A 19324-nucleotide genomic window follows, 5' to 3' on the forward strand; every position below is an offset into this window, starting at 1 on the left:
TAAATGAAGTTCCACTGTTTCATTATTGTGTCTTTTTTTTTCCCAGGGCACCATAAAGGCAACGCAAGTCTGTGATCAACAGTGCTATCAGATGAAAGATGAGTAAAGAAAAGCTAATAAAGATTTAAACTATGTATTTTTCAATAATCCAGTCAAATTTGAGATTTCACATGAATACAAATCAAAATTAACCAGCTTTGAATACATTATGTTAATAAAACAATGTGGGAGTAATGTCAAACATGTCATTTCCTAATGACATATTGTGTTCTATATTATGTCATTAAGAAATGACATGTTTTCCCCAGACACGATTAATTATGACCTTTTAGGATTTTCTATGCATCAAGATGACATATATTGTAGCTGTTAACATAAAAAAGTTATTTCACTTTTTTTTTCCAATTACAATGAACTTATCTTATATTAATCATACCCAGGAGAGCTCATTGGTCAGCGCTCTTTATTATTTACTTTCTACTCCTATTCCCACCTACCTCAGGAATCACACTCAGACGCTCACTCATTCAAACACTCATAGGTAACCCTTGAGGTGTCATCATTGACTATTATCTTTAGCACTTACTTAGTTTTTCAACAATATGTTTTTCAAGCAACTAGCACATAACATTACTCTGTGTGGGGTAGATGAAACACCCTGCAATGTACAAACCCCAAAACCAGTGAAGTTGGCACGTTTCGTAAATCGTAAATAAAATCAGAATACAATGATTTGCAAATCCTTTTCAACCTATATTCAGTTGAATAGACTGCAAAGACAAGATATTTAACGTTCAAACTGGAAAACTTTATTTTTTTTTGCAAATATCAGCTCTTTTGGAATTTGATGCCTGCAACATGTTTCAAAATAGCTGGCAAAAGTGGCAAAAAAGACTGAGAAAGTTGAGGAATTCTCATCAAACACTTGTTTGGAACATCCCACAAGTGAACAGGCTAATTGGGAAATGGTGGGTGCCATGATTGGGTATAAATGCAGCTTTCATGAAATGCTCAGTCATTCACAAACAAGGAGTGGGCGAGGGTCACCACTTTGTGAACAAATGTGTGAGCAAATTGTCGAACAGTTCAATAACAACATTTCTCAACGAGCTATTGCAAGGAAACTAGGGATTTCAAGATCTGTGGTCCGTAATAGCATCATAAGGATCAGAAAATCTGGAGAAATCACTGCACGTAAGAGATGATATCACAGACTTCTGATCTCTTAGGCGGTACTGCATCAAAAAGCGACATAAGTGTGTAAAGGATATCACCACATGGGCTCAGGAACACTTCAGAAAACCACTGCCAGTGACTAGAGTTTGTCGCTACATCTGTAAGTGCAAGTTAAAACTCTACTATGCCTGTATCAACAACACCCACAAGTTCCGCCGGCTTAGCTGGGCCCGAGCTCAGCTAAGATGGACTGATGGAAGGTGTAAAAGTGTTCTGTGGTCTGACGAATCCACATTTTAAATTGTTTTTGGAAACTGTGGACGTCATGTCCTTTGGAACAAAGAGGAAAATAACCATCCGCATTGTTATCGGCGCAAAGTTCGAAAGGTTTTGAAGCAACATATGTTGCCATCCAAGCAACGTTATCATGGATGCCCCTGCTTATTTCAGCAAGACAATGCCAAACCACGTGTTACAACAGCGTGGTTTAATAGTAAAAGAGTGCTAGACTGGCCTGCCTGTAGTCCAGACCTGTCTCCCATTGAAAATGTGTGGCCCATTATGAAACCTAAAGTACCACAACAGAAACCCCGGACTGTTGAACAACTTAAGCTGTACATCAAGCAAGAGTGGGAAAACATTCCACCTCAAAAGCTTCATAAATTGGTCTCATTTCCCAAAAGTTTGAGTGTTGTTAAAAGGAAAGGCCACGCATTCCTAAAAATGACCCTGTGACAACTTTTTTGCAATGTGTTGCTGCCATTAAATTTTAAGTCAATGATTATTTGCAAAAAAAATGTTTCTCAGTTTGAACATTAAAAACCTTGTTTTTGCAGTCTATTCAATTGAATATAAGGATTTGGATTTGCCAATCATTGTATTCTGTTTTTATTTATGAATGACACAATGTGCCAACTTCACTGGTTTTTGTATGTCATCTGTCATACTGATTACTTGTAAACTTGTAAATGTTATTTTTTGCAAAAATTAGCTCATTACCCTGTATCAGGAGCCTGCAGTATCGACCGTTGAGCTTATCCTTGGTCTCTTCAAAGTTTGATCTTCGCTCATATAAAAATGTAATCATTGAATTATGATAGAGGTGAAATTAAAGCTTCCACGTTATGGATTTAAACCCAGTACTATTGACTGATAGGCAGCAGTCTTAACCATTGAGCTATCCTAAGGCTTGTTGTAAGTAGAGTCTGGCTCATGAATAAACTGCCTCCCGTGGACAGTTTATCATTCAGTCTACGGTTCTGAGATGCAGATTTAGGGAAAATGAGTAAAGAGAAAGAAAAAAAACTCAGAAATGGCTATTTTGTTGAAATACCAGAAAACCAAATGTAAGACATCATGCAACGCTCAATGCGATATAAAGCAGTGACAAACATTAGCCATGTTACAAGTTGAAGTTTGATGATTAAAATATTATTAGCATTTAGAGTTACCTGCAAGTCTTGAACCGTCTGATGACATGTTTATCTACATGTCCATCACTTGCTTTGTAATGATATTCTGTACAACACCTGTAGCAACGCAAACGTTTAGTTAAGATGTCTAATAAACAATTTGACATCAAGTGTCAATATTTATTTATACAGTATATTGGATAATCATTGGTGTACACATAAGGTACATTTTGCTCCTTTTATAACTGAAGGGGTGTGGCGTTCCCAGATTGTGATGGAAACCAGTCCCCACCCTGTTCAAAACAATCTTTTTTTATTTTCCTCACGGTGACAGCCAACACATTTAAATAATAATAAAACTACTATTATCTACAGATGATTGTCTTACATCAGTATTAAAGGGAAAACTAACACTTATGATCATATTAAAAATAATACTAAAAAGTTCTTGCATAAATTTGGATGGGCCTGCAATCTGGGCCCTGGACCTCTGGGCGGGGGTCGCCTTACTTTCAAGATGGTGCCGAGTGTCCAAATCTGGGAGTTTTATGTGTAAACATACAAAATGAGCTATAGAGCTAGCCTAAAATGTTAGCATGTTAGCTTTTTTTGCTACTTTCATAGGGCATTTTGGTATTTATTTTTACATTAGCATCCTAACATTAAAATGCTAACATGTAGCATGTGTGCTAATGTTGGCATGCTCACAGTTAGCATGTTTCACATACCAAGTTATATGACTCTGGGGTAAACGGGTGCAAAACTAGCTAAAACAGTTAGCATGCAAGCGAGCTATTGTTAGCGGGGTGAAACAAAAGTCTGGAGCTTTGTTAAGTTACAGGGAAAACATGCAAACTGTACACATAATCAAACCCAGGACCTTTGAGGCTCAAATGCTAACCACCAATATTATTATAAATATATTATACAGTGATTAGTCAGCTATAACTTACAGTTAAGATGGGGATGTTCTGTTCAGAAGTGTGGTAATAAAACGTTAGTATTTGAGGGCGTTTACCACTGAGCTCTCCTGAGTTAATAATCAAAAAAGGTTGATTGTATTAGCAAACATTTGATTATTGTTTGCCTTTTTTTTAATTATCCAATTACAATCAACCTTTTTTGATTATTAACTCAGAAGAGCTCTCAAATACTAACTTTATACAATTATTACCACCCAGATCAGGAAGTACACTCACACACTCTCTGACACCCTTTTCCTCCACAAGAGGCTGCTGTGTTTAAATCACAGTCTGGTTGACAGTGTTTTGTTGCACCTCCATCATACTTTACTGAGCAAGATGTATGAAACAAAATATTCTCTTCACAAGACGCGAGTTAGTCCAGTGTTTAAGACTGTTAACTAAGATGAAAGATTGCTGGGTTCGATTCCCACTGTGGTTGGCAGTGTTTTGTTCCAACTCCATCATACTTGATTGAGCCAGGAGTCCTTGGTTATGTTTGTGTATGGAACAAAATGTTCTCTTCATATGACCCGGGATAACCCAGTGGTTAAAACTGTTGACTTGGAATGAAGGGTGCTGGGTTCAAATCCCAATCGGATCAATATATAATTTACAAAATACACACACAAACTCTCTGTGACACACACTCACTGAGGTGTCATCTTTGGCCATTCATAATTTTGATTATTATCTTTAGCATTTACTTAATTTTTCAATGATATGTTACTCAAGCAACTAGCACTAACATAACACACTCTCAATTGTTGGATCTGGGTTCAAATCCCAGTTTGGTGGACTAGTGTGCCATTTAGTTTCACCTCCATTGTAGTACAACTGAGACAGGGTTTTCTAATTATATTTGTCATTGATGCCTGGAATCCTCTCTCAAGAAGACCCGGGATAACTGAGTGGTTAAAACTGTTATTGCCTCTTCAACAGTTGCTACTGGGTTTGAATCCCAATAGGACTGGTAGGTAACTTACAAAACTCCACTTGGACGAGTTAGTGTCTTATCGCATCTCGATCATAGTTTACTGTGAATGTCATTGAGGCCCGAAATATGTCCTTAAGAACGCCAAAGATAGCTGAGTGGTTAACACCAATAACTGTTACCCAAAGGGTTCTGGGTTCAGGTCCCAGTTAGGTTGCGTGCTAATGAGGAAAGCTCCAGCAGGAAGAGTTAAAGTTTTATATCATAGTTTACTGAGACAGGTTCTCAATTAAATATGTAATTGGGGCCTGAAATCTGGTCTTAACAAGACCAAGGATAGCTGAATGGTTAGCTTGCTACTAATCAAAGGAGACTGCAGGTCCAAATCCCGGTCAGGTTCATCAGTAACTAGGAAAGCTACAGTGGGAGGAGCTAATGTTTTATATCATAGTTTACTGAGACAGATTCGCAGTAGTTGTACTAGTTATTGCTTGACCTGACCAGGATTTGAACCCAGTAACTTGTGATTGGAAGCTAGCTGCTTTAAAGACTCAGCTATCCTTGGCCTTCCTGAGACCAGATTTCGGGCCCCAATGACATATTTGTTTACAAACCTGTCTCAGTAAACTATGATGTAAAACTTACCTCTTCCAGCTCTAGCTGTACTAGTTACTGCTTGACCTAACCGGGATTTGAACCCAGTAACATGTGGTTGGGAGCTAGTTGCTTTAACCACTCAGCTATCCTCTGCCTTCATGAGACTAGATTTCATGCCCTAATAACATATTCAATTGAGAATCTGTCTCAGAAAACTATGATATAAAAATGTTAATAGAGCAACCTGACTGGGATTTTAACCCAGTCTACTTTGATAGGGAAACAGCTGCTTAATCCTTCAGCTATTGTTGGTCTTCTTAAGACTAGATTTCAGGCCCTAATGACATATTTAATTGAGAACCTGTCTCATATATTATGATATAAAACTAAATACTCCTGCTGGAGATTTCGTAGTTACTAATCGATCTGACTGGAATTTGAACTAAGTACCCTTTGGAGCATTGGCCAGGAACATTTGTATAAATATTCTTGTAGTGAAAATAATACCATCACTGCCTACACCTATTCTCGTGGGAGGGACAACAATTTGGGACAGATTGCAAGCATTTATAATGGATAGTAACTTTTTTTTGTTTGTACACCCATGCCATGTCCCAGCCAGTCAACATTCATGTCGCCCAGTAAATAGATTTGAACCCAATACCTCTTTTGGGTGGCCAAAGCTATACTGGATCTCAATGAGCCACATCCCATTGAGATCACAAATATAATTGAGGATCTGTCTTTTTTGAAATGTTAGCATATGTTGTTTTGGTTTGAGTATTTTTCTTATGCAAAATGTATTAAAGTGTTCCTCGCATCCTTCAATTTTTCTCTTTGTGACCCTCGCTGGAAAATGTTTGGACACCTCTGATATACATACACACACACACTTACATCTTTCGGCCCCCGACCCAAAAATTTCAGGCCAATGTGGCCCCTACGTCAAGAGGTTTTGACACCCTTGATGTAGATGATTACATCTGCTGTACAGATTTACTTTACAAAAGAGAAGTGTGGGATACTTGTCTTGTTGCCTTATTTGTATTTGACTTTATTAAATGGATTTATTTAGCAGGAGGGGATAGAAGGAAGGAAAAAAGGAAGACAAGGGGGAAATTGCAGGGACAAGAGGACAACAACTGAAAATCAGCAAATAGTGAAATAAATAATAATACAGACATGACAATTACAATGTATTACACTACAAATGGAACAATAAAAAATACCAATAAAAATAGCACTATTGATATTGAATAACAATTGTTACCTCTATTATCAACAATACAATTGCTTCCAATGTAACAATACATATATGTAATGATAACTTGAAATACAAAAGAAAAAAGATAAATGGAGGGGAAGAAAGAGAAGTGAACTATACTAACCTTGTAGATAGCACCTAGCACCCCCCACCACCCAGAAAGGGACAAGCGTTAAAAAAATGGATGGCTTGTTGGGGGGGGGTAATATTAATATTTGCTTGGTGACACGTGATTATATGCCTCAGTGTATGTACTTGTATATGTACAGTATGTGTATATGTATGTTTTTACAGTGAATGTATATGTACAGTATGTGTATGTGTATGTTTTACAGTGAATGTATATGTACAGTATGTGTATATGTATGTTTGTACAGTGAATGTATATGTACAGTATGTGTATATGTATGTTTGTACAGTGAATGTATATGTACAGTATGTGTATGTGTATGTTTTTACAGTGAATGTATATGTACAGTATGGGTATATGTATGTTTATACAGTGAATGTATATGTACAGTATGTGTATATGTATGTTTGTACAGTGAATGTATATGTACATGTATGTTTGTACAGTGAATGTATAGGTGCAGTATGTGTATGTTTGTACAGTGAATGTATATGTGCAGTATGTGTATGTTTGTACAGTGAATGTATATGTACAATATGTGTATGTTTGTACAGTGAATGTATATGTGCAGTATGTGTATGTTTGTACAGTGAATGTATATGTACAGTATGTGTATGTTTGTACAGTGAATGTATATGTACAATATGTGTATGTTTGTACAGTGAATGTATATGTGCAGTATGTGTATGTTTGTACAGTGAATGTATATGTACAGTATGTGTATTTGCATGTTTCTACAGTTAAGTTAAAAGTTAAAGTACCAATGATTGTCACACACACACTCTTGGTGTGGTGAAATCATTCTCTGCATTTGACCCATCACCCTTGATCACCCCCTGGGAGGTGAGGGGAGCAGTGGGCAGCAGCAGTGGGCAGCAGCAGTGCCGCGCCCGGCAATCATTTTTGGTGATTTAACTCCCAATTCCAACCCTTGATGCGGTGAATGTATATGTACAGTATGTGTATATGTATGTTTGCACAGTGAAAGTGCGTGTGGATGTATGTACTGTGTTTGTGTCTGTGGTAGAATATGTACCTATGTATGTGCACAAGTACCTATGCATGTGTGTATGTATCTATCAATGAATGTAATTACATTTTGGAATTGCAGTACAAAGAACAAAGATGTTTTAAAATGTATATTTCATGTTGTCCAGATGTTGACAGTGCAAGGAAGAGTCCCTGCTGGCGGTGAATAAACGTGCATTTTAAGTGTGGCCTAATAGTCGCTGACAACATTGTTTTCAGTGGCGTCGTGGCGTCCTCTCGTCACTTTCCAGTCCAGCAGGCGTGACAGAGCGCGGGGCTCGTCCGACTCCACATCAGTGCTGTACTTCCTCATGATGCAGCGAGTGTGCGCGCTGGCCAGAGACACCTGGCAAAGGAGACATGTGTCATGTGACCCGTTTGTTTTTCCGGAAGACGAGTGTCACGTACCTGGGCCTTGTGCACAAGAGTCTTGTCTCCGATGTCACAAGCGACGCTGTAGCCTTGCAGCAAGCGCTCACGTGCGCGGTCATACTGCCTCTGCAGGGAGGGATAACTGCATCTAATGGTTTCGTCACATGACAGGAAGTGAACAATTGCTGACGTCGTGTCTTGCCCTGTTTGTGTAGACGTTGCCCAGACAAAGACAGGCGTCCACCAGGTGATGATGCAGGCTGTTGCTACGGGAGATGTCAACTAACGTCTCCAGAAGCTGGATTGTGTTGTTTAAGTTGCCTTTACTGAAACACGCAGGGACAAAAGACGTCACCCAAATCCAAACAGTAGCAGCCAAAAGAAACGCGAGTATACCTTTCACACAGCTTGGCCATGGCCTTGTAGGCCTTACCCAGCCCGTCTATGTCCTGTGTTGTGCTGCAGATCTGCATGGACGTGTTCAGGTACTGCAAACACAAAAATACGCATGAGTGGATCCAAAACTTAGACTTCCTTTCTATTGTCATTCAAATCTGAACGTTACAGATAAGAACGAAATGTTGGTTGCATTAGCTCATTGTAGTGCAGGATTAAAAGCACACACGCCAACCTTGAGACTTCTGACTTTGTGAGATGGGGGGGGTGTGGGGGGTGTATATATTTTCAAGTATATACATATATATATATACATATATATATATACACACATATATATATATACATATATATATATATATACACACATATATATATATATATACACACATATATATATACATATATATATATATACACACATATATATATATACATATATATATACATATATATATATACACACACATATATATATACATACACATATATATATACATATATATATATACACACACACATATATATATACATATATATATATACACACACATATATATATATACATATATATATATACACACACATATATATATACATATATATATATACACACACATATATATATACATATATATATATACACACACATATATATATACATATATATATATACACACACATATATATAGTCCAGGGTGTACCCCGCCTTCCGCCCGATTGTAGCTGAGATAGGCGCCAGCGCCCCCCGCGACCCCGAAAGGGAATAAGCGGTAGAAATGGATGGATGGATATATATACACACACACACAGTGTGGCAAAAAAGTATTTAGTCAGCCACCGATTGTGCAAGTTCTCCCACTTAAAATGATGACAGAGGTCTATAATTTTCATCATAGGTACACTTCAACTGTGAGAGACAGAATGTGGGGGAAAAATCCAGGAATTCACATTGTAGGAATTTTAAACAATTTATTTGTAAATTATGGTGGAAAATAAGTATTTGGTCAACCATTCAAAGCTCTCACTGAAGAAAGGAGGTTTTGGCTCAAAATCTCACGATACATGGCCCCATTCATTCTTTCCTTAACACGGATCAATCGTCCTGTCCCCTTAGCAGAAAAACAGCCCCAAAACATGATGTTTCCACCCCCATGCTTCACAGTAGGTATGGTGTTCTTGGGATGCAACTCAGTATTCTTCTTCCTCCAAACACGACGAGTTGAGTTTATACCAAAATGGATACATGGATGAAACAGCAGAGGATTGGGAGAATGTCATGTGGTCAGATGAAACCAAAATAGACCTTTTTGGTATAAACTCAACTCGTCGTGTTTGGAGGAAGAAGAATACTGAGTTGCATCCCAAGAACACCATACCTACTGTGAAGCATGGGGGTGGAAACATCATGCTTTGGGGCTGTTTTTCTGCTAAGGGGACAGGACGATTGATCCGTGTTAAGGAAAGAATGAATGGGGCCATGTATCGTGAGATTTTGAGCCAAAACCTCCTTCCATCAGTGAGAGCTTTGAATGGTTGACCAAATACTTATTTTCCAGCATAATTTACCAACAAATTCTTTAAAATTCCTACAATGTGAATTCCTTGATATTTTTTCACATTCTGTCTTCACAGTTGAAGTGTACCTATGATGAAAATTACAGACCTCTGTCATCATTTTAAGTGGGAGAACTTGCACAATCGGTGGCTGACTAAATACTTTTTTGCCCCACTGTATACATATATAAATAATCCGTTCATGAATGAGTATATCCGTTCGGCCACTGTGTTCAACGGAGAAGTCTGATCTACAAAATTTGCAGTCAGCATACCCCTTCCCCTTCGAGCTGTCCTGGATAAACTGTAATTATTTTTTTCCAATCATTTTGGAACTAGCAAGCGTACTACTTCTTACTCGTCGTCACCATGTCTCTTCTTCGTACTTCTGCTTCGTCTCTGTTAAGTTTTTGGCCATTACTACTTGTCGTAGTTTTGAAGCAACGCATGATGGGAATCCAAATGTGGTGTGTCAGTGTATTAAAGTGCCGGCTGGAATAAACGCACGCTGAGAAATAGCTCCATGCCTGCCTACTTTATTGGTTATGGATAACCTATGGATAACGGAGACATATATAATAGTCTCTTTTTCAGGTGAGAGAGGACGCTGAAGGCAGTACCTTTAAGGCACGCCCCCAATATTGTTGTCCAGGTGGAAATCGGGAGAAATTCAAGAGAATGGTTGCCCCGGGAGATTTTCGGGAGGGGCACTGAAATTTGGTAGTCTCCAAGAAAATTGGGAGGGTTGGCAAGTATGACACACACACACACAGCTACCTGTTCGGAGGTGTCGTAGTCGCCGACGCTGTAATAGGCGAGTCCAAGCTGATAGGCGGCTTTCCCTTCTATGTGTTTGTTTTCAGCTGGAAGACACAAGTCTTGTTTTACTGCGTTCTGTTTTTACGGCACTCGGCAGAGGTGTACTTACACTCCGTGGCTGTGGTGTAGCCGCTGTGGAGAAGCCTCAGAGCCTTGTTAAGATCTCCCGCTTTGACACAAGCGTCCGCCTGGCGGCTGTAAATGGACCACAGGCTCTCGCGGGCGCGGTGCCGCAAGGAACGACCGGACGAGTCTGACCAACGGCCTCCGTCGGCCAGCCGCACGCAGAGCTCGGCCTGCTGCCTGGCCTCGTCCAGCCGACCTGCGGCGGATTCAAGACGGTGTGGATGTCAGTCATTGGGCAGAGCACTGGTGTGCCTACTGTGCATGATACCCTACCTTGCTTCAGGTGGAGCTCGGCCAAGCAGGCGCGGGCCTCGGTGGCATGTCCCATGCAGCCTTCTTCACGTGCGTCAATACAGGTGAGGTAGAAGTGCAAACTCAGCCACAAGTCCTCTTCATCCGTGAAGTAACCACCCAAAATCAGACGCTGTTCGTACGCCAGCGGCCACCGACCTGCACGCTCATCAGTTACTAAGTGCAGCACACGTTGACAGTCACACGCATCAGTACCTTCCCGTTGGGCCTGCTCGGACCGGCTCAAGTACCGACTGATGCTCTCCATTTTTTCTTGTTGCTCCTCTAGCGGAGTCTGAAGACTGACTGCTGAGTTGACCTCGGCTGCCTCTCTGCGCTCTTGATCCAAGTGAATTAGCAGGAAAAGCTCTGAGAAGGACCTGGGATAAGGATGAGGTGGACCCATGAAGCCTGAGCACAAGTCACCCAGAACAATGTAAGGCTCGAATATTGCCACGCCAAAGATATCAATAAACTGCACTATGTACAGAACTCTGCTGCCCGCCTTCTCACTGGTACTCGCTCCAGAGAACACATCACACCAGTCCGATACAGAATCAACTTCAAAATTCTACTCACCACTTACAAGGCCCTCTACAACCTCCTACACAACTGTGTGCCCTCCCGATTTTTCAAGTCTGGCGAGGCCAACCTCCTGCAAATCCCAAGACCAAGCGCCATTTTCGGTTGTTGTCGCCTTCCGGTGGAACCCAATTCCTACCCACATCATAGCCGCACCCACCCTGCCCTCTTTTAAAACGGCTCTTAAACCCACCTATTCAGAATTGCCGACCCCTCCCTTCTTCTTGCTGTTTGTACTTTTTCTCTAACCCAGTGGTTCTCAACCTTTTTTCAGTGATGTACCCCTGTGAACATATTTTTAATTCAAGTACCCCCTAATCTGGGCAAAGTATTTTTGGTTGAAAAAAAGAGATAAAGAAGTAAAATACAGCACTATGTCATCAGTTTCTGATTTACTAAAATGTATAACAGTGCAAAATATTGCTCATTTGTAGTGGTCGTTCTTGAACTATTTAGAAAAAAAGTTATAAAAATAACTAAAACCTTGTTAAAAAATAAACAAGTGATTCAATTATAAATAAAGATTTCTACATATAGAAGTAATCATCAACTTAAAGTGCCCTCTTTGGGGATTGTAATAGAGATCCATCTGGATTCATCAACTTAATTCTAAACATTTCTCCATAGAAAAAAATAGATCTTTAACATCAATATTTATGGACCATGTCCACAAAAAATCTAGCTGTCAACACTGAATATTGCATTGTTGTATTTCTTTTCACAGTTTATGAAATTACATTCATATTTTGTTGAAGTATTATTCAATAAATATATTCATAAAGGTTTTTTGAATTGTTGCTATTTTTAGAATATTTAAAAAAAAATCTCACGTACCTCTTGGCATACCTTCAAGTACTTCCTAGTATACCAATGGTAGCGTGCCTGAACCCACTACAGACCTAATGTATAGGGATGTCAGATAATGGCTTTTTTGCCAATATCCGATATTCCGATATTGTCCAACTCTTAATTACTGATTCCGATATCATCCGATACGATATATACAGTCATGTAATTAACACATTATTATGCCTAATTTTGTTGTGATGCCCCGCGCCAATGTAACAAGGTTTTCCAAAATAAATCAACTCAAGTTATGGAAAAAAATGCCATCATGGCATTGCCATATTTATTATTGAAGTCCAAAAGTGCATTATTTGTTTTTAACATGCCTCAAAACAGCAGCTTGGATTTGGGACATCCTCTCCCTGAGAGAGCATGAGGAGGTTGTATATTGTAGCGTCCTGAAAGAGTTAGTGCAGCAAGGGCTTCTGGGTATTTGTTCTGTTGTGTTACGGTGCGTATGTTCTCCCAAAATGTGTTTGTCATTCTTCTTCGGTGTGGGTTCACAGTGAGGGGCATATTTGTAACAGTGTTAAGGTTGTTTATATGGCCACCCTCAGTGTGGCCTATGTGTGTGTGAAAAGCCGTAGATATTATGTGATTGGGCCGGCATGCAAAGGCAGTGCCTTTAAGGTTTATTGGCGCTCTGTACTTCTCCCTACGTCCTGCAGCGTTTTCAAAAGTCATACATTTAACTTTTTGAAACAGATACCAATAATTTCAGATTTCACATTTTAAAGCAGTTATCGGCCGATAATATCTGCAGCCTGACATTATCGGACATCTCTACTCATGTACCACATATTTGCTAGTGTGATCTCATTCCTCTGACATGACGAGAAGAGGTGGTCGAAGCCTGACATGATTTAAAAATGACATTTGGACAGTTAATTACGAATTACCAACACCCATTGCCTCCCCTGTTTGACACTCAGCATCAAGGGTTGGAATTTGGAGTTAAATCACCAAAAATTATGCCTGGGCCCGGCCAACGCTGCTGCTCACTGCTCCCCAAATGTAAAGAATAATTTCACCACACCAAGTGTGTGTGTGACAATCATGGGTACTTTAACTTAACATTTCATATTATTTATAACAGACTAAAAATCCTCCAAAAGCTAAACCCACAGCACCTGCTGTGCGTGTGATTTGTGCGCGTGATCGAGACGTCTTTCATTAATGCAATTGCTCCTCCCGTGAGGAATTACTGGCATAATAAAACCGACATGAAACAAGAAATGCAAATTGCAGTAAAACAACAGAATAGAATAAATCATGTAATCGGGTCATAGCATCAGTGTGGACGCAGGAGGAATGGTCTATCACAGCACAAATAGTCTATGAGTGCGAGTATGTCGTGGGGTGAGGGGTACCTGTGGAAGCCGTGTTGAAGAAGACCCACGCAGATGTTCTGCTTCTGGCTGTTGATGAACCTGCAGGGAGGAGAATTGAGCACATCTTCAACGATGACAAACATTCTAGTGAATGAGAATCTAACACTTGACGAGTCATGAAAACAAATTCTGAACTCACTTTGCAATTTCTTCTTTGGATAAAGTCCGATATGATATGTCTGGGCTTTGGAGACACTTCCTACACACATATAATGAGCTGTTAGATCATGGTTTTTTTTTGTTTTTTTTAAATAAACCTTTATTAACATATATAAACATACAGTTGTTGTACCGTAGAATACAGCGCCATGGGGTTGTAAACTCAATAAAGCGACTACAGTAGAATGCTATATATATATATATATATATACATACATATATATATATATACACATATATATATATACACATACATGCATGCATACATATATAAATACATACATACATGCATACACACACACACACACACATATATATATATATATATATATATATATATACACAGCTGAGATAGGCACCAGCTAACCCCGCGGCCCCAAAGGGAACAAGTGGCAGGAAATGGATGGATGGATACATACAGTACATATATGCATGCATACATACACGTGTATATATATATATATATATATATATATATATATATATACACACACATATATACATACATATACAGTGAAGAAAATAAGTATTTGAACACCCTGCTATTTTGCAAGTTCTCCCACTTAGAAATCATGGAGGGGTCTGAAATGTTCACAGTAGGTGCATGTCCACTGTATGACATAACCTAAAAAGAAAAATCCAGAAATCACAATCTATGATTTTTTTAACAATTTATTTGTGTGATGAAGATGAAAATAAGTATTTGAATACCAACATTAATATTTGGTAGAGTAGCCTTTGTTTGCAATTACAGAGGTCAAACATTTCCTATAGTTCACCAGGTTTGCACAGACTGCAGGAGGGATTTTTGCCCACTCCTCCACACAGATCTTCTCTAGATCAGTCAGGTTTCTGGGCTGTCGCTGAGTAGCTGAGTAGGGACGGCGTGGCGCAGTGGGCGAGTGGCTGTGCGCAACCCGAGGGTCCCTGGTTCAAATCCCACCTAGTACCAACCTCGTCACGTCCGTTGTGTCCTGAGCAAGACACTTCACCCTTGCTCCTGATGGGTGCTGGTTGGCGCCTTGCATGGCAGCTCCCTCCATCAGTGTGTGAATTTGTGTGTGAATGGGTAAATGTGGAAGTAGTGTCAAAGCGCTTTGAGTATCTTGAAGGTAGAAAAGCGCTATACAAGTACAACCCATTTATCATTTATTTATCATTTAACACACTTTCAGCTCCCTTCAAAGATTTTCAATTGGATTTAGGTCTGGAGACTGGCTATGCCGCTCCGGAACCTTGATATGGTTCTTACAAAGACTTTTCTTGGTTTTCCTGGCTGTGTGCTTTGGGTCATTGTCATGTTGGAAGATCCAGCCACGACTCATCTTCAATGATCTGACTGAGGGAAGTAGGTTTTCGGCCAAAATCTCACAATACATGGCTGCAGTCATCCTCTCCTTAATACAGTACAGTTGTCCTGTCCCATGAGCAGAAAAAAACCCTCCCCCCAAAGCATGATGCTACCACCCCCATGCTTCACAGTAGGGATGGTGTTCTTGGGATGGTACGCATCATTCTTCTTCCTCCAAACACGCATAGAGGAATTATGACCAAAAAGGTCAATTTTGGTCTCATCTGTCCACAAAACTTTCTCCCATGACTCCTCTGGATCATCCAAATGGTCATTTAAGCAGGGAAACCTTCCGTGCCATGCATAATTTCAAACCATGACGTCTTAGTGTATTACAAACATTGACAATGGAAACAGTGGTCCCAGCTCTTTTCAGGTCATTGACCAAGTCCTGCCGTGTAGTCCTGGGCTGATTCCTCACCTTTCTTAGGATCATTGAGACCCAACCAGGTGATATCTTGCATGGGGCTCCACTCCCATTGAGATTGATCGTCATGTTTAGCTTCTTCCATTTTCTAATGATTGCTCCAACAGTGGACCTTTTTTGACCAAGCTGCTTTGCAATTTTCTCCAGAGCCCTTTCCATCCTTGTGGAGTTGTACAATTTTGTCTCTGGTGTCTTTGAACAGCGCTTTACTTTTAGCCATGCTGAATGTTTGGGTCTTACTGATTGTATGGGGTGGACAGGTGTCTTTATGCAGCTAACGACCTCACACAGATGCATCTGATTCAGGATAATACAGTGGAATGGAGGAGGACTTTTAAAGGCTGACCAACAGGTCTTTGAGGGTCAGAAGTCTAGCTGATAAGACAGGTGTTGAAATGCTTATTTTTAGCTGCATCACACTAATTAATTGTTAAAAAATCATTGATTGCAATTTCTGGATTTTTCATCTCTCATACAGTGGACATGCACCTACCGTAAAAATAAAAATATATCTCCCCGTAAATAGTCCAAATTTGGAGCACAGCATCATAGTTTTCACCGCTTTATGGTTGGGGGACGGCGTGGCGAAGTTGGTAGAGTGACTGTGCCAGCAATCTGAGGGTTACTGGTTCAATCCCCATCCTAGTCACGTCCGTTGTGTACTTGGGCAAGACACTTCACCCTTGCTCCTGATGGGTCCTGGTGAACGCCTTGCATGGCAGCTCCCACTGTCAGTGTGTGAATAGGTGACTGTAGAAATACTGTCAAAACGCTTTGGGCTCCTTAAAGAGGTAGAAAAGCACTATGCAAGTACAACCCATTTACCATGTTAGAGGTAGAACACGTTTTAAAGTAAGGTTCCAATTTATTTATTTTTTTAAACGCACAAAAACAGGTTGTGTATTGAGAAACTTACATTTATGAATATAAAACTAAGATCATGTTTGTGAACACCAAATCTGCCTGCGGCTATCTACCTGCTTCTTTTCCTGCTGACCCTTGACGTCATTTCCGGTAGCGATGTTCTTGACGTCGCCATTGTTACGCAAACACTGCAGCACAAATAACTTCACAAAAAAGACAAATAAGTACAGGCGACTTCACAAAACACAACAAAAAGACAAAGAAGTACAGATAACCACACCAAACCCTACATAAAGTCAGAGATGACTTTAATTGGGACTTAAAGTCACAGCGCCACAATTAGCTGTTAGCATATATTAGCATTGACGAACATTGATATATTCCAGCTCTTGTGTGAAGTCTACCTCTACTTTCACCTCCCGGCGGTAGAATTCTAGTCAGTAAACAACAATTAGCTTGAATTAGCACTTAAATAAGGGAGCTCACCTTCGGTGTATGCGTCTGACGTCTGTGACGTCACGACAGGGGTCTTTTTTTAGTCACCATGGCAACAAAGGCGTCTGAAGTGACGCTATGCTCAACATGGCAACCACAGCCGACTCGTTTCCAACTCTCCTTCCGCAACTCCTCGTCGAGTTCCAAAGCAATTCTACGATGAGAACCGTTCGTGCTGAAAGGTGAGTAATACTAATATGCAGTCAAGCAGAACATTTCGGTCTGTCCACTTCAAATGACGTTTTCCCCTCTTATACTTGCCATACGAATACAGCGTCATCTTAAAAAACAAAAACAAACAAAAAAACACACAATTCCTCAATAGCAAAAATGCCAAATATGTAGTCTTTTTTTTCAAAATGATTATATCGACCTTTTTGTATTGTCCCAGGTATAAATTAGTGAACTAACTTCTGTTATGCAAACGTGTACTACACTATAAAAAAAAATCCTATCTTTAGGTTTAATTTACGCTAAATTTATACTGTAATTATTATTTTTTTAAATAGGTTATAAAACGGTAGAATTGAAGACATTATCTGTAAATAAACAAACCGCCTGTTATTTTAAGTAGTATGCCAGTAATGACAATCTGTATATTTCAATTTTTTTTTTTACAGAAAAATACCAAATTAATTATACATATCATTTTCTGTTTTCTCAAATTACTTTCAGATTCATGTAAAATTACACTAATTAACTTTCATTAAATATGTAGCTTGTTATATAAAAGTATATGTCCATACTAACAATCTAACAGTAATTTTAAGGTAAATCTTGTTTTTTTAAATATTTATGTATATTTTTACATTCAAGTCGAAAAATTTATGTAGCCTCTTATATAAAGGTTTATGCTCTTACTAACAATGTAACATTTTTCTCTGTAATATGACATACGTTGGTGACTGCAAGATATACTTGATCAACAGCCAACAGCCATACAGGTCACACTGACGGTGGCCGAACGAACAAATTTAACACTGTTAAAAATATGCGCGACACTGTGGAGCCACATCAAACAAGAATGACAAACACATTTCAGGAGAACATCTTCACCGTAACACAACATAAACACAACAGAAAAAATACCCTGAATCCCATGTGTTACAATATACACCCCCACCACCAAACCCCGCCCACCTCAACCGACGCACAGAGGGGGGCGGAAGAGTCAGCGCTGCATGGGATTCTGGGTATTTGTTATGTTGTGTTTATGTTGTGTTACAGTGAGGATGTTTTCCTGAAATGTACATGTTTATCATTTTTGTTTGATGTGGGTTCACAGTGTGGCACATATTTGTAACAATGTTAAAGTTGTTTGTACCGCCACCCTCAGTGTGACCTGTATGGCTGTTGAGCAAGTATGTCTTGCAGTCACTATCATATGTCTGTCAAAGCCATACTCATCACGCGTCTAAGTCGGCACGCCGATGGTTCGGTAAATGAGCGAAAGCAGAGGGCGTCAAAGTGCGGTCACGGTACGGCAGTGAAATATTTTACCGGGCAAACATCGGGTCAATCCTGCGAGAGGGTCACCAAAAGTCTCTCGGTAAAATTGGTAGGATCGGTAAGTATGTTGTTAGGACGGACGGGATAGCCATTCATAGAAGGTGAACCCACTTTTCACCAAGTTCCTACATCCAGTGGCCCCCCCGTAGAGTGAATGTTCCCAATTAGCCTGTTGGATGTTCCATATAAGTGTTTGATGAGCATTCCTCAACTTTATCAGTATTTATTGCCAACTTTCCCAACTTCTTTGTCACGTGTTGCTGGCATCAAATTCTAAAGTTAATGATTATTTGCAAAAAAAAATTTTTTTTATCAGTTTGAACATCAAATATGTTGTCGTTTTGTAGCATATTCAACTGAATATGGGTTGAACATGATTTGCAAATTATTGTATTCCGTTTATATTTACATCTAACACAATTTCCCAACTCATATGGAAACGGGGTTTGTAGTTTCTCTTTAAATGTCCTTCTTGAAAATGGCCTTGCAAATATTTGTGTTGTCTTGTCTAATCATAAAAGATGCAGACGGGGCGTGTTGGCTGAGTTCTTAAAGTTTACTCCACAGCGTGCTCATCAAAAACATCAAGCTGCATGCAACGGGGCTACAGCGCATTGCCTTCACTGCTGTGGCAT

The 19324-nt window shown here is 39.6% G+C and overlaps 2 protein-coding genes across 5 annotated transcripts in view; one reads left to right on the forward strand and one right to left on the reverse strand.

The window, feature by feature from the left end:
* The window catches only part of spag17 (sperm associated antigen 17), a 42205-nt gene extending 39447 nt beyond the window's left edge, over window positions 1-2758 (forward strand). For all 4 annotated transcript variants that reach the window (XM_061913708.1, XM_061913707.1, XM_061913705.1 and 1 more), the window contains one exon: window positions 47-2758. In XM_061913708.1, the coding sequence (XP_061769692.1) occupies window positions 47-75 (29 nt within the window). In that variant the 3' untranslated portion in view covers window positions 76-2758. The remainder of the gene's footprint in view (window positions 1-46) is intronic.
* Window positions 2759-6908: 4150 nt separating this feature from the next.
* Window positions 6909-17394, reverse strand: ttc29 (tetratricopeptide repeat domain 29). The gene is made up of 12 exons (XM_061913710.1): window positions 17172-17394; window positions 16799-16888; window positions 14024-14083; window positions 13864-13923; window positions 11282-11445; window positions 11048-11224; window positions 10758-10970; window positions 10607-10692; window positions 8273-8364; window positions 8079-8202; window positions 7913-8002; window positions 6909-7850 (listed from the first exon to the last, which is right to left on the reverse strand). Exons 2-12 carry the CDS (start codon window positions 16858-16860, stop codon window positions 7695-7697), a joined length of 1284 nt encoding a protein of 427 aa, XP_061769694.1. The 5' UTR covers window positions 16861-16888; window positions 17172-17394; the 3' UTR covers window positions 6909-7694.
* Window positions 17395-19324: the final 1930 nt, after the last annotated feature.

The sequence above is a fragment of the Nerophis ophidion genome, linkage group LG10 (genome assembly GCF_033978795.1).
Source record: "Nerophis ophidion isolate RoL-2023_Sa linkage group LG10, RoL_Noph_v1.0, whole genome shotgun sequence".
Classification (NCBI taxonomy): domain Eukaryota; kingdom Metazoa; phylum Chordata; class Actinopteri; order Syngnathiformes; family Syngnathidae; genus Nerophis; species Nerophis ophidion.